Source organism: Varanus komodoensis, unplaced genomic scaffold (genome assembly GCF_004798865.1).
Source record: "Varanus komodoensis strain SLA01 unplaced genomic scaffold, ASM479886v1 scaffold45, whole genome shotgun sequence".
NCBI classification, from domain to species: domain Eukaryota; kingdom Metazoa; phylum Chordata; class Lepidosauria; order Squamata; family Varanidae; genus Varanus; species Varanus komodoensis.
This window is the reverse complement of record NW_025336011.1, coordinates 8,076,275-8,092,648: the sequence shown is the minus strand read 5'-3', so window position 1 is coordinate 8,092,648 and position 16,374 is coordinate 8,076,275. Positions and strand designations below refer to the sequence as shown.

At 39.9% G+C, this 16,374-nt stretch overlaps 1 protein-coding gene across 1 annotated transcript; it reads right to left on the bottom strand.

The window, feature by feature from the left end:
- Positions 1–7,545: 7,545 nt before the first annotated feature.
- LOC123030533 (olfactory receptor 6B1-like) lies at positions 7,546–8,526 on the bottom strand. Its single transcript, XM_044444545.1, has one exon. The coding sequence runs from the start codon at positions 8,515–8,517 to the stop codon at positions 7,546–7,548; it is 972 nt and encodes a 323-aa protein (XP_044300480.1). The 5' UTR covers positions 8,518–8,526.
- Positions 8,527–16,374: the final 7,848 nt, after the last annotated feature.

Below are 16,374 nucleotides of genomic sequence, written 5' to 3'. Positions count from 1 at the left end.
ATCACCTAAACTGCTCTGTAAAGCAGAATGTAAGATTATAAGGACATAGGAAGAGTCATGCCGGATCAGACCAAGGGTCCATCTTGTCCTGCTTTCTGCTCATACAGTGACCAACCAGCTGCTCCAATAGGAAGCCCACAAGTGGGATAGGAACACAACAGCAAGAGCAGCCCCCCACCCAAGTTCCCCAGCACCTGGTGCACATTGACACACAGGATTCCTCATAGATGCTTTTCTGAACAAGACTTCAGGAGTTCCATTACCGTGTTGTGAAACCAACAGACGGTTTGCAACAGATCTTGAGAGAGGCGGAGCGCCCAATCTGTTGACCAGAGAGCCCACTGCCATGCACTTTCCCTCACACATATGCACACAAACCTTTGTATCTTCAAACATACCTCCCCACTGGTGCTTTGACCTTCTTTGTCAGCACATCAGAAAAGCAAGATTAGATATGGATCCTATGGTGCTTTTCCATTTCTTTCACAAAACCCAACTACAGTAGAATGGAAAGAACGGTGGACATCTACCATACATGACATTTCAGTCAGTATTTTTAACTGCATTTGCTGTTATTTATCTTTCCTTTGAAAGGATGTAATTGCTCCTAGTGCTTCTGCAACAGAGAATTCCAAGTGAAGAATTTAGCAAACATTAATTTCATACAGTAAATTTGAAGTAGGAAAACTTCTGATGGAGTTGGCACTTCTTAAACCTAAAGAGAAGCTGTTCCATAGGACACTTTAAAAAATGGAGCTTGGCTTGGCTTAAATCATTGGATCACCAAATGGAATCAAATGGGACTGTTGCACTATTAATTCAGGACAGAAAAATATTCATTTTGTAAATAAATATTTAAAGTAAAATGATATTTTTCTGTGGATATGGAGTGAAAACCCAGGAGAGGAGTAAGAATTCAGAAGTGGGAAACAAGGTCTATTGAAAATTGCAAGTCATAGCAAAACAGGACTTACATTTTCAGACTGCAATGCTAAATGTCTCAACCTGGGAATAAGCCTCATTATGGGACTCTGCGTATATGTAGGACTGTAGCCTTCAGCTGATTCAGCTCATGGTCTTAAAACATTATATGGAATACATTGGGTTGGATTCAGTGGTGCCCTTCAGTTCCCAAGGGGACCTTTAATGTAACAGAGGCTGCTGTATCTGGAAGGAGAGAGGAATTTTTTTGTAGATTCCCTCTTCCCCTTACAGCTTCATGAAAAAGTTTGCCCAGAAAAGAATGGGAATGAAGAAATCTTAAATTGTGCTTTCTCCTTTCAGTTTGCAAGATGCTTTGTGAACAACACCCCAATGAATCCAAGCATTAGAATTATGTCAGTAAATAATGATACTATACAGTTGCACTGCAGATACAATTATGATAGAAATACTACTGGTAGTAAAATTTAGCTTGTCTATGGCAGAAAGTCACCAACATAGAAGTGGAAAATATCCATTTAGTGTAGATCTTGATGTGAGGTTACCTAATTTTGCACTTTTGAAAACATATACCAATCAACATTCAGTTATCCTTGGAAATTCACTTTACTAATTTTGCAATGAAGCTCTCCATTTTTTAAAAGTATGCAAAGGTATATAATGTAGATTGGGGATAATACACGCTCAGATCAATATATTATTGAAAATACTGTTAGCTTCTATATATTAGCAATCATCAGCAGCAGCCATTCAGTTGTGTCTGACCTTTGGCCACTCTATGGATCATTGCTCTCCATGCCCCTCTGTCTTACACTGCTTCCTTCAAGATTGTCATGTCCATCCCAGTGTCTTTGGGATGTCCAGCCAATGGATGTGGAGGTGGCTCCTTCTCCTTTTTCCTCTGATCACTCCCAGCATGATTGACTTTTTTGAGTGAGTCAACTCTCATGACATGACCAAAGTATGACAATCTTTGTCTGGCAATCTTGGCTTCAAGTGATAGTTTTGGTGAGGCTTGGTCTCGAACATCTTTGTTTGAGATTTTTGCCACTGATGAGATGCGCATATTGCTTGCAAAAATTGGATTATCAACCAAAAATTCATAAGCATAATTTATTGGGAAAATGTACAGAAATGCATATACATTTTCATATGAACTTAAAAGAAACATCTCAGATTTCAGTGCAATCTGAAGCTTGTAAAATTCTCTGCATGCAGGGTGAACTCAAGTCAATTTTCAAGAGAGAGAGAGAGAGGGAGGGAGGGAGGGGGAGAGAGAGAGAGAGAGAGAGAGAGAGAGAGAGAGCGCGAGCGCGAGCGCTAATGGAAAACTTAATGGAAGTTCATCCTCTCCTAATCTGCATATGGAAGAAAGGAGGGGGAAATACTTCTAACACTCTTCACAACACCTACCATGGTATATCTTGCCTGAGCTTCAAACAGAGAATTTTGCACTTTGGTGAGGATTCTTTTCCATAGGCTGTATAATGTATTGATTTATTCTGCAACAGATTTTTTTTTAACAAAATCAATGATCATGTTTGTTCTTTTACTTAAAGGTAAACTAGATAAACATAATAGCCCACTACAATGGATTACTGACAGTTCTGTTACCCCAACTGCAACACAAGAAATGGCAGACTGTGCATTATCTTGTATCTTAATATTCATGCGTGCGCAATTTTTACAGCCTCATCAATACTACCAATAACACAGGCAGTACTGAATCTGTAAAAGCAGCTGGACTAAACCTATATTCTAACAAATATCTAAATTACATGCATTGCCATACGACCATAGTTGAAAATTTATATTTAGCATGCAAAGAAGAGAATGACAAGAAGAATTAATTAATTAATTAATTAATTAATGTCTAAAAACACTGCTCATTAGCATAATGCTCTCTGGGCTGCCATTATATTAAAATCAACAACAACCTTAATAAAACAATACAATTAAATATTATAATAAATAGACAAAATAAAACATTATATTTATATCAACAAAACATTGACGCTATCAAATTAAAATTGAATTGAATTGAATTTAAAACCAGTGATGTCATAAGGTGTAATGCTACTAATATTTCACTCCTCAATATGCTTTGCTGATGCCCATTGGGAGTATACTTTTAGGGGGAATGGTTTGGATTAATCTTGTGATGGGAAGTTCTTTACTATTTAAGGATATATATGTTCCTTTGAATTGCCTACCCATCTCATGGAATCTAATGCAAAGTAATAGATTTGTAATGAATCTAATGTAAATGGATTCCCCTCTCCTTTGTCAGCTACAAGACTATTATTGCAACATTGGAAAGGTAAATGGCCACCAGTAACACCATAGGTAGAGAATTTAGTGGAAGTTTCTATTTTTGAATGGGTAGCTTTTAAGCATCACTTACAAATGGAAAAACTTATGGATGTTTAGGGTGCCTTTGTTGAAGTCTATGAATAACTATTTTTTTTAATAATGATACTAAGTTTTATTATATACTAACTTATAGAAATACACAATGTAAATGAAAACAGTGTTGTGGAACTTTTTCCTTAAATTCTATTCAACAATTTTATTTTATTTTTCTTTCCTTTTTTCTTCTTCCTTTTTTAAAATTGTGTGGTTTGATTGTTTATTTATAAAAATAAACAATAAATGTGTATTTACATGCATGTGTGCAAGGAACAAGATAACAGATGATATAAAGATTTATTTCCATTTATTGTTTATTTTATTTAAGTTCAGTTATATTTTAAATTAATCATTGCAGACAAGAGGACTCTAAAGGTAATTTACCAAGGATGGGTATAAGAAAAAGAGGACTGCCCATGGTAGATTAGACAAGAGGTCACAGAAGAGAATACACAAACCACTTGTAGATATGGCTTTCATTTGGAAAGCCTTGATGGAGCACTGGAGCAGAGGCATCCCTGCGCTCATTGTTCCTCTCCATATTGTTTGCTTTCTTGCTTAGAAAGGGCAGGTGAAGATTCTGGATGATTTTAAAGATGAAACATTAGCAAGTCTGGGCAACCCTGTCATTATTCATCTCCATTGCACTGTGATGTGGCAATCATATTGTAACCATGTCATAACAGCATAGTAAGGGAAGAATGACATCTGGCAGCAGGGCTAGGAAATGCTTTGTTTCCTACAGCATTCTATAACATCCCCCTTTTCCAAGCCCTATTTTGTTTTCACCTGTATCCCCACCAGTATTCAGTTTCTAAAACAAGTCAGCATGAAAGTATGTGTGCATTTTTGTTTGCCACTTCCTGTAATATGCACAATTTGGTAGACATTTTAAACCAAAGAACGATATGGAAACAGAGCAGTGAAACACCAAAGGATATTCATGCTAGAGTTCACAGATTTTTTTAAGAAGTGTAAATCAGATTGGTCCATGTTAATACATGATAAAAAAAAATGTTCACACCTCCATTCTCCAGTGTGGTTGGGGAGATGAGTAGGATGAGATGGAAGTTCGTTTCCTTTGCTCCCTGTGCAAATTGGCATTCAGCACAAAGGTTTAGCCCTTTGGTGGGAAATCTGAAATGTGGTGCTAGGCCTGGACTGCACATGGACTAAACATGGGATAATGGGACACATTAAACAAGATAATGTAATCCAATAGGTATTCCAGGAAGTGCTTCGAGGATGGGACTTTAAGAACTGAAATTTTTATACGAGCATGGACTGCACATGGACTAAACACAGGATAATGGGACTGATTAAACAAGATAATCCAAATGTGTTGCTAGGCCCGGACTGCACATGGACTAAACATGGGATAATGGGATTGATTAAACAAGATAATGCAATCCAATAGGTATTTCAGGAAGTGCTTCCAGGATGGGACTTTGAGAACTGAAATTTTTACACAAGCACATGCAGGGCAAAATAAAAGTAGTTTAAACAATGAATAAGCTAATCCCAACTGCAACATTCCGGGTGTCTTCCCCTCAATAACTGAATTGGAATAGGAAATGAGTGGACACCCAAAATTAGGGAGCAAGGTTTGGTACTGCTTTAGTTTGAACTTCAATTGGCCATAGTCCTCACCAAAAATAAATTCATGAATAAACCACTGTACTACACCATGTTAGCAGACTAGCCAAATTCATCTGCAAAGTTTAAGAAGAATGGGTGTAAAGCCTATGGGGATATGGATGCTTTTTGTGGTTATTTCATAATAGCATGTGATTGCACTGGGAGAATCACCAGCTTATGGCAATGCTCCTTTCTGTACTCTGCTGGACTGACCTGCATGCCTAAGACAAACCAAGAAGAGGGAATTTCAGAAGAAAAGTAATGAATGAATGGATATTTGTAATGATAAATAAATAAATGTGAAAGTAATGCAAAATAAAGCAAATAAAACCAGAATCAAAAGGTGAGTGGGATTACAATCCCTCTGGAATCATTTGTGTTTACCCATTCCTAACAGGGGACAAATCCATTTGGACTTAATTGCCTACCACAGATGCATAAAACAGGGAATTTCAGGAGAATAGCTAATGAATCATGACATAATGTGATGTCTTGATATTAATCTCTAGTGACTGCTCTATGAGGTTTTGTGTGTTTGTGAATGTGTGAGCGTTTGTCTCAGTTTGCTGAAAAGCAGGGTAAAATCTTGCAAATACAAAAAAAAAAAAGATAATGAAGAGACACTGATGAATGCAAAAGGAAACTAGGCACACAAGCTAAATGGAAACAAAATGATGTGATAAGTGTAATCCCCCACTGAAACAATAAAAAATAAAAAGGTTTAAGGTATGGTGAGCTGCTTGGTCAGAAAGTAAAGCAAGAGACACTGGGGGAAAAAACAGTGTCATATCATATGCACTGCAGGAAACTGGGACTAAATTCAATTTATTTATTTTTTCCTTATTAGAAGCAGAGTGGGGGATAGAGTCATTCTCTAATTCTACACAGAAGCAACACCAGAGAGAAGCCCTGAGAAATCAAGGGATATTGGAAAAAGAACGGGTTTTCAATTAAAAAAAAAAAGTGGGGAGGTTAAAAAAAGATAAAATCAAGAGCAAACAAAACTTGAAACCAGGGTGGAAGGCAAGGGTTGTAGGTTCGGTTCATTGAGGCTAGGGTGGATGACTTCTTACCTTGGACTTACTCACATGGAAGTCTATTAATTATTTACTTTTATCCCAGTTTTTTTGACAGGGGTGAATTGGTTTGTAGCTTGCAGCATTGATTACTGCTAAGGCCTGGTCTAAAGTAAGCATGCAAGAGTTCAAAAGCAGATCTCTTCCTCACTCCTAGGAAGAACACTAAGATTGGGAGCCAAGGTTCCATTTAGATGCCAGGAAGCACTTCCTGACAGTTAGGACCCCTAGGGTATGGAATGGGCTTCCATGGGAGGTCATTGAGACCCCATTGGTGTGGGTGTTTGAAGATAGGCTGGACATACACATGGTGGGCATGTCGTGAGCAGAGCTGGCTGGAGCCGGGGGTCAGACTAGATGGCCCGGGAGACCCCTTCAGACTCGCTCTGTTTCTATGTTTCTATTGTGGTCCACTGGCAAAGTGCTGAACTGGGATTTGGAGTAACTGGGCTGTAGTCCCTCACTTGGTTCTAAAGCTCATTGGGTTGCTTGATTCTGGTCACTGCTTCTCTGCTTAACCTACTCTGTAGGGTTCTTGTGATAATAACATGGAGAACAGGAGGAACACATAAACCAATTTCGATTCCTTGGCAGAGGAAAAGAAGCCATGATACAGATGGGAAAGGAGGAAGAGGTGGAGGATAGACCAGCCTAGTCCCAACTAATTGCTTGAGGAGGACAACTGCTTAGGAAGTTTATTTCCCCACCCTTTTCTGTAAAGAACTCTTAGATTCATCTGCCTTTCAGCAGATGAAGGTAAAGGGAAGGAGCCAGAGAATCATCCCACCCCCAAACAGTTTACCCATTGTCATCTCTTCTATTGTTATAACCTTGGAAATCATTTGACCAAGAGATTGGGGATAAATTATTATATCCCATATACTTCCCGTCTTATTTCCTTTTGTGAAGAACCCAGGGCAATTTGCATAGCTCCATTTTATCCTTATAGCAACAACCCTGTGAGGTAGGTTGGGCTGAGAGTCTGTGACTGGCCTAAAGTCATCCAGTGAGCTTCACAACCAAGTGGGAACTAGAACTCAGATCTCCCAGGTCTCCAGTCCCTCACTCTTAACCATAACACCACACTGGCTCTTTATCTCTTTACAATGTAGGTGGAATTACTGGATATTTTGCTTTGATAAAACACGCACTCAAAATCTCAACTTATCTGCATATTTGTCAAAAGAGAAGCAAACTCCAGCACCTCAGGGTTTATCCCTTTCCATTACACGTAGGGAGGAGGAGAGTTGTATACACTGGAGGATGCAAGATGTAACATCCCCCCTCCAGCTGAAATGGTGCATCATTCCACCCAGCCCCACAGGAGTCCAATGCTCCACTTCCTAAACCCCTTGATGAGTAGATTTCAGTTGATTTCACTGGGTCTTTTGAAGAGAAACATGTTCTGCATCACTACTGATATCTATGTATATAGAGGTATAGCTATATAGCTGATATATACATATACAGTATAGATATTTTACCGAGGTTGGACTCCCTGAGTTACTTGCAATGGCACAAGTTTGCTTGCAACTCTCCTGAAGGCCTCCTTAAATTCTCTGTTTCTCAGGCTGTAGATGAAGGGGTTGATCATGGGGGTCAGGATGGTGTAGAAAACAGAGAAAATTTTGTTCAGGTTCCTCAGTGTGCTGGTTTTTGGTAATATGTACACAAAGATTAGGGTGCCATAGAAAAGTGTGACCACAGTAAGATGGGAAGAGCAGGTCGAAAATGCTTTGCTCCTGCCACTGTTTGAAGGGATTTTCCAAACGGTGCTGATGATGCAAACATAGGAAGCGAGTGTGAGTAGCAGTGGTGGGATGGTACACAGAGAACCCAGGATGGTCATCACCAGTTCTGTCTGTTGAGTGTTGCTACAGGACAATATTAAGAGCGGTGTGTAATCACAAAAGAAATGGTCCACTTCATTGGGGCCACAGAACTTCAACTGTGAAATGAAACTTGTTGTAAATGCACTAGCCACAATGCCGGTGATCCAAGAACTAAGGGACAACTGAACACATAAGTTCCTATTCATGAGGGTTATATAATGGAGTGGCTTGCATACAGCTAAATATCTATCATAGGACATCACAGACAAGAGGTAGCTTTCAGTTCCAGCTAAAAAAGCAAAGAAATAGAATTGCAGGAAACACCCACTGAAAGTAATTCCATGGTAGTCACTTATACAACTGGCTAAAATCCTAGGAACAATGGTGGAGGTGTAGCAAGTCTCTAAAATAGATAGGTTTCCCAGGAAGTAGTACATGGGCTTGTGAAGGTGATGATCAGCCAGAACTATAGTGCCAATGAGGATGTTTCCAGCTATGGTCACCGTATAGATTACTAAAAACATAACAAAGAGGAGTTTCTGAAACTCAGGTAGAGTCTTGAATCCTATGAGGATGAATTCTGTCACCATCGTTTGATTATCCCTTTCTTTTTTCCCCATTGATTCTTTCATCCAGCAGGTAAAGTTCCTACAATGGAAACTGCAGTCATTCAAAAATGGAAATGAAACTGACATAACTACATAAATATTCAGCTTTGGTCAGTACCCCAAATTTGATGTAGCAGCACTTAAGAGAAGTGTGCTGGCACATCCATACACTTGTGGACTTCACAGCCACAGGAGCTTCTAGTCAGCCCCTGCAGGACCGGAGTGATGGACTAAGTAGACTTTTGGTCTAACCCAGCAGAGCCTTCTTACATTCTTATGTCCATAATGTCCAGATTAGTTGTATCATGTATGAATTCTTATTTGCCTTCTTGAACCCCTGAGAGCTAGAGATTTTTTTTTAATTATTTGGTATTATTAAAACAATGTGATTTATCTTGAGAGAGATGGGAACATTAAACAGTCACATGCCACATGTACAGAAAAGCACATTATGTTGTAAGAATTCATTTATTTCAGGGTCTTATGTCTAAAGTAGAATGAAAAAAGACATGCCCAAGTTAATTTTCTCTTAATTATTCTTGTTTATATGGTACGATTGACCCAACTGTACAACTAGGTCAATTGTCCAGTTGGACGTGTATTGTTTATATGGTACAACTGACCCAATTCCATGGCAATTAAAGGAGAGAATAACAGATTTTAAATTTCCCTACCATTTGTATCAGCTACATACAAAATATTTTGGGAGGGACAAGGCAATTTCTTATATATGGTAGTGACACAGGAAATTAGTAGAGAATCTTTAAAAAGTGAGTTTGTAAATGCTTGTGGATATTTGTTAAAAGTAGGCACAGCAATTTTACTGCAAATTCAATAGGCTGTTTGCATATTTATTACAGAACATACAGGAAAACATAAGAAAAGCCCTGCTGGATCACACCAATAGTCCATCTAATGCAACATCCTCTTTTCCACATTGGCAAGCCAGATGCTTCTGAGAAGCCCTCAGCTGAGGCAAATATAGTGGTTGTAACTGAATATCTGATTCTGAAGATGGCCACCTAATAAGAAGGAAGGACTCCCTGGAGAAGAGCCTAATGCTGGGCATAATAGATGGCAAAAGAAGAAGGGGACAGCAGAAGATGAGGTGGCTAGATGGAGTCACTGAAGCAGTCAGCTTGAGTTTAAGTGGACTCCAGGGATGGTGAAAGATAGGAAGGCCTGGAGGAATGTTGTCCATGGGGTCACAATGGGTCAGACACGACTTCGCGACTAACAACAACAACTGAATATCTCTGGTGATATTTTCCTCATGTTAATCTGTTCACCTAAACCAATGCTGACAAAACTTGTAGGCTTCTTTAGCATTGCAAATATCAGCAAACAGAAACTGCAGTGAGGATTTATGAAAAGGCCTACCTACCTCATTATGAAAGGTCGCAGTTCTCAACCATATCGACTAGTGGTCCTTCTTAGCTCCTCTACCTAAAGCCCTTTTATTCCTATAAAGTTCAGAAGAAACCTGGGAGCTTCTTTGCACAATTCATGTACTTCAACAGTATGCAGCAAGCCCACATGTGATGAAAGAGGACTGTCATGACTGTGAGCATGCTTTGTATCCAAACAGTTCCAAAAATATTGTCCTCATTAGCACTCTTGCTGAGAAGATTTCAGGAAACCTAGACTGCTTCGAAAAAAATCACCCGAATTATTTGCAAAAGATCTTGAGAGAGGCCAAACTCCCAATGTGATGATCTCGTAATTCCTCTAGAACACTTTCTCCCTCTTCCTCTGTCTTTCACAAATGCGCACACAAGCCTCTGTACCTTCAAACAAGCTTTTTCCATTGCTGTTTTGATCTCTGCTGGCAACTTAGCAGGAAACTCAGAAATGGGTTGTGTGGGGCAGCCCCATTTGCTGCACAAAATGTATTCCTGCACAATAAATGCAACAAGAGCCATGCATGAAGATCCAGGCTGCATTGTCTGAATACATCTTGTGCCTGTTTATCTTCCTTGGCAAAAGATGTAATCTCTCTGGGTACTTCTGCCACAGGGGATTCTCTTAAATATTCACAACAATCATTTCAAACAATAAAACATTGTTAAATATATACATAGAGGAATGAGCACCTGTGTTCTAAAAAGTGGCAGAGAAGAAGTCCCTCAGGACACATGCCAGTATATGTTTACGCTATTTTTAGCAATAAATTGGAAATGCTAAACACATATGAAATTCTCTATTGAGGAAATAGCAAAGAAAGAATAATTGTACCAAGTGGCAAAGTGAGGGGATTCCCCACCCTTACCATGCTCTCTCACATATGCACAAAAACATGCACTTTTATAACATTAGGCAATGGGGTGACTGAATAAAGATTGTTGTCGATAAAATCAGGACAAAAACCTCTTTGCATCTCTGGGATTCCCTGTGCTTACAAGTGCCACAATACATTGTGGCCTATGGAAGCTTCAAGTAGCAGCTCAAGGAGGTTTGCGATTTTCCTCAGGACCACTGCAGCTGGTAAAAATTGGAACTTGCCCTCCCCACTCCTGCAGACCTATCTGATTTTCTCTGCATTGGATGGGAAAACCCACTGAAACACATTGGGTTTAATCAAGTCATGACTTATATAGGTCTCAGTGACTACAGCGGGGTTCCTAAATGCATCTAAGGCATTCTACTTAAAAATGTACATTCACTGCGTGCATGTTTGATGAATGCAAAATTATGGATGGGAATCGAACTCCTGTGTTCACTTTGCCAGCTGACACTCATTTGGAATGATGCTAGGTCAGGCTGAATAGGGAACTGCATGTTGCAGAGATGTTCATGCTCCTAAAATACTTTTCCTTCACATTAAAATGAGAACCAAAATAATTTTCCCCAATTCCTAATCGTATCATCTGCACGGGTCTGCGCAACCAACCCGACTCTCTTCAAGGCTACTATGATCTGCCAGTGGGCTGGTTTGCATACACAAGTGCCAACCTGTGAGATAATTAACCCACAATTTGCCACGGATGTGTGGAACACACAATCCATTTTCATTTCCTGTTCACAAGTTGCTTTGTGATGTGCAAACCCAGACATCTTAGATTGCTTATGGCTTAAACCATAACATTTGTGTTAATCCAGATACCATCTCAGTCTTTCAAGCAAGACATACAAACCACACCTTACCCCTCATTTTCTGTTTTCCTCTTTTAACTGACACGCAACATTTCATGGTTAGTGAGGACACTCAGTCCTTAACAGATCCTTCAAGTTTTTGTTTTGCTTTGTTCTTTGCAATGCTGCAAAAATTGGGTTTCCCTGGATCATGCTGAAGTCAAAATCTAATTTTCAAGTGGCCATGTTTTGGCTCTACCTTGCTTGGAACTCACTACCTGGGTTCATTATTAGAGGGAGTGCATTGATCTTGGTATCAGCCATGACCTTATTTCTGGGGTTCTCATTCTGATTTATTCATTTTCATTATCTTTATCATTTCAAAGGGAAACACCTATAAAGGGTTATACCTATAATTGGGACCTGGATATCTAAAGGAACACTTGCACCCATATATGCCCTCTCACCCCTTGAGATCAGCAATGGATGCCCTTCTCCGGGAACCCTCTGTGAATGATATTAGGAGGGTGAATACCTGAAGGAGGGCTTTCTCTGCGGTGGCGCCACATCTATGGAATGCGCTCCCCAGAGATGTCCGCCTGGCGCTGTCATTATTTTTTTTCGGCGCCAGGCTAAGACCTTTTTATTTAAAACTTATTTTAATTGCTAAATTACTGTATTTATTAGGATTTTAAAATTAGCCAAGAATGCACCGGGGGTTTTTAAATGTTTTTTTTTTCTTTTAAATTGTTATATTGTTATTGTTTATGTATGTTTTTGTGTATTTTTTGTGAGCTGCCCCGAGGCTTTGTTGCGATGGGGGTGGCATAGAAATGTTTTAAATAAATAAATATAATAATAAAAAGGAATCTGGATGATCTTTTCTTTTGACTGTATCAGCAGTGGAAACAAGTCAAATTCTACATGCAGAATTGATCTATCTGTCGAAATTTTAAGAATAAGAAATTTAAAACAATTATTTGATTTAATCTTCATTATATTTCACCAAGGGAGGCTTCCTATGCAGTTTGAATTGCAGCTTCATTTGTAGACTAGCATTCATTTATTTGGTTGGCTGGAAGTATTCCAGGGAGAGAAAAAGTTCAATTCCATCTCCCTACTTAGTGTGGGATTAGGATGCTACCCTAGGAAACATTTTCTCTTCTCTCAGACAAAGCAATCAGGAAGGGTTCTCCAGGCCTGGAATCCAGATTCTGTTGCTGCTCCCCCCACCCACACAACCATTATTGGGGGGAAAATGTATCAGACATGTTTCTCAGTTTAAAAAGTTTCTGTCTGTAGTAACATAATAATCTTAATTGTATTGGAAAGAGAGTTAAGCTGCAGTCCTGAGAGTTGACATTAGTGGGGTTTACTTGTCAATAGACTTGCATTGGAATGCACTAAAAATTGAGTCAATTCAATTTGATTCTCTGTAACAATTTGATTAATGAGTTGGATTTTGTTATTTAAATTCTGTAGCATTCAGAATCTACATTATTTAATTTTGGAAGCTATTCTGCACATTATCATCTACTAAATGAGCAGCTGTGGTGGTCATGGGAGGAGGAGGAGGAGTATTTAACCCATGTATCCATTTATTCCCCTTCATTCTTCTGTTGTAAAGTTAACTTGATGCTCTAATACAATTGCAACGTCCTTTAATATTGACACAACTTGTGAAAATAGATTTCTCTGGGTTCATTAAAGTCAAAGCCATTTCAGCAGCATATAGTAAGACTGAACTCTTAAAATCTACAATGAAACCTCTTAATCAGTGATTATTCTGTAACTGCAAACATATTACATGATGCAAAATCAGGGCATAGGGCAATCTTGGCTTGGCCTGCAATTAAGACCATGTTCTTAAGAGAGAATCTCTCAGTAGGACCATCTACTGTAGGATTAATTTATATTATACATGCTTCCCAGATTAAATGGAAGCATGACCCTTCAACAGAAGAGTCCTCTTTGTCAGTGGAAACCTAACTGGATCAACCATTCATTGAATTACAAAGTAATGAACGGTTTGCAATAAGTAGTGAGCAATAATTCTTCCTTCCTTTTATTGGAGGTACCACTATTAGCCAAGTTAATTTTAAAAAGGAAGGAAAAGGAAAAGAGAGCATGATGGGGTTAGCACCAATTTCAGACCATGAATGATCAATATCTTAGCGTGAGGTGACAATATATGCTAGTTTAGAAAGGTAGAAAAAGGAATTGGACAGATCATTGATTTGTTCAGTGATTAGTTCTCATGGTAGAGGCATGTGGCTTGTACATTCAGAGACAGGATATTACTGATCACTAGATCCTTCTAAGCCCTTCTGTCTAGGATGGTCTTCTCACTTCCTGTAAGAACACATGCTGAGTACATAATATCTCAATGGGTGTACAATAAGGTCTCTTGGTGCCAGTGGGACCTTCACTCTTTTCATGGGGCTCTTGTGAACAGGGATCAGGTGTGCACAAGTCCACACATCCATCCGTGCATTCATAGAACAGCTGTTGGCAGCTGGTGCATACATGCCAGCTGTGGTAAAGATGGGACATTCTGTTCTGTTCCGAAACGAAGAAAACAGGCACTGTATTTCCAGAACTAGTATATCCCAGTTATTATAGTCTGATCTGATCTGTTTCCAGAGTGCAGATGGATGGTCTAATTGCAGCAATGCAATAAAGAGTATTTATTCTGGCATAAGCCAGTGGACTATACTCCACTCCATCAGATGCACAGAATAACTTTTGTAACGCAGGGCCTCACTTTCAACAAGTGTTCAGAATGTTTGACATGAGTAGTACACCCCAGCAGTGGATAGATACACAGTAATTCGATGCTAACATGCTTTCTACCTTCCTCACTCACTTCTCCTGACATTGGCACCCATCCCATCAGCCACTGCACTTGAAAACCTCTATTGCTCCTGTGTGCATTGTCTGCCCTTTCCTCATTCATCTGCAGAGTTCTCCAGGCATCTTTTCTGCCACCCTACCCCCCGTCATTTTCTCCCACACCCCTCAGATGAAGCAGCCGTGTGGGGGAAGAAGATGAGCAGAAGGTCTGCTGAAGTGACCCATCATGGAAGAGCTGAAATGGGCCTATGGAGGGTGTAGGGGTGCAGCAGACCCCAGTCTATAGCTTCATGCAGGCTGTATGACACACTCATACACAGAGATATGCAAGCTACCATTGAAGCTGTTACCTGTCCACTATTAGGCAGTCTGCCTTTGGTTTTCTTGTTCATTCATATGTTGGAACAGATCATAGGCCCCCTCTCCAGCCAGTTTCATGGCTCCGACAAATTCCTTTCTCTGCAATGTGCTTCTTCAGATCCATGGCAAATTGCATGTTTGTGAGTGAAAGCTCCTCCAGGGCTTTATGCCCACTTTCATTTATGGTAAGGTGCCCCCATTGTCAAGAGGTAAGAAATGAGGGACAAAGGTACTTTTTTGAAAAGGTACTTTTCATACCCTTACATCCTTGGGGGAGGGGGTCACCCTGTTTTGGTAAGGCTGTGGATCAAGGTTTGCCAGTGGAAACATCTGGTGGTCTGGAGAGGGTGCCATGGGGCATGGGGCACCGAGTCACACTGGATGGGCTTGCCTGGACAGGATGCAGCTCTATCCTTATAGAAGTTCAGGGAGTGGGGGACGGAGACTTCCTGGATGGAGACTGGATGCCTTGCGACCATCAAGGTTGGCAGGAAAGATGCCATTTCCCATGGTGTAACCAGGGGTGACAGCTCTGATCCAGGAGGAGACACACCAGTCATAGATGAGCATGATTCTGGGGCCTTCCTGGAATTCTTATTGTGCACGATTATCTGCTGGAACTTCTTGCTGAGAGCACAAGGTGCATCTTATCACTTGATTGTGGTGCATGAGGACCCTCTTTTTCATCTGCACCAAAAACCACAGGCGGAGATTGTCATGGTGTGTGGACCTGAAGTGCTCTGGTGCCTCTGAGCTGCCCCATACTTCAAGGAATTTGCCCAGTTCTTTGTTCCAGAAGAAAGTGCTCATTCTTGAGCAGGATTGTACTATGAGGCCCTTTGCTATCTCATCCAACAGATGAGTTCCCTGCAGGGAAGACTGCTGCAAGCAAATCTGGGAATCTGCTGTGCTTTGAACAATAGGCTAGGTTTTGGGAGTAGATGTTAACTTCTTCCCAGTGTCCATTCTAAACAGTGACAAAGAAGTGTGATTGATGTTGTCATACAATTGCGCCTTCAAAGCACCACTCATCCCAACAGGTAATAAATAGGAATTATCATTATGATTTCCCAAATGTAGAGAAAAATTGGACCTGCAAGATTTAGTGGGGAGACACATCACACCATCTTACATTTTATCTGAGTACAGTCCAGATGTTCAGACTCTGTTGCAAAAGAACAAATGTTGACTCATCAGCAGCCTTGGAAACTAACGTCACAGACCTCTGCTGTGAACTTGGGCTCATTAACTTGAAAAAAGAAGAAAGGAGGGAAAGCTCTAGCCCACTCATGTCATTCCCATTCACCTTGGTCCAAATTTTGAGAGGGGAAAGGTTGGTATTTCAGATACAGGGTAACAAAGAAATCAGTTTGCTTAATGTATTTGAAGTATGATAAGGTGAATATGTATTTGCCTTGCTCCTTCAAAAAGAGCTTTGCCAGGACTTTTTGTGACAAGACAAACATCATGAATAAATATTTTATCAATTTAATTATTAGCATGGTCTTTTCTTGCGTCCTCAAGAGGGTGATTATTAATCCAACATGTGTGTGCTAGAGTATAAGAGCATCATCTTCTCCTTTG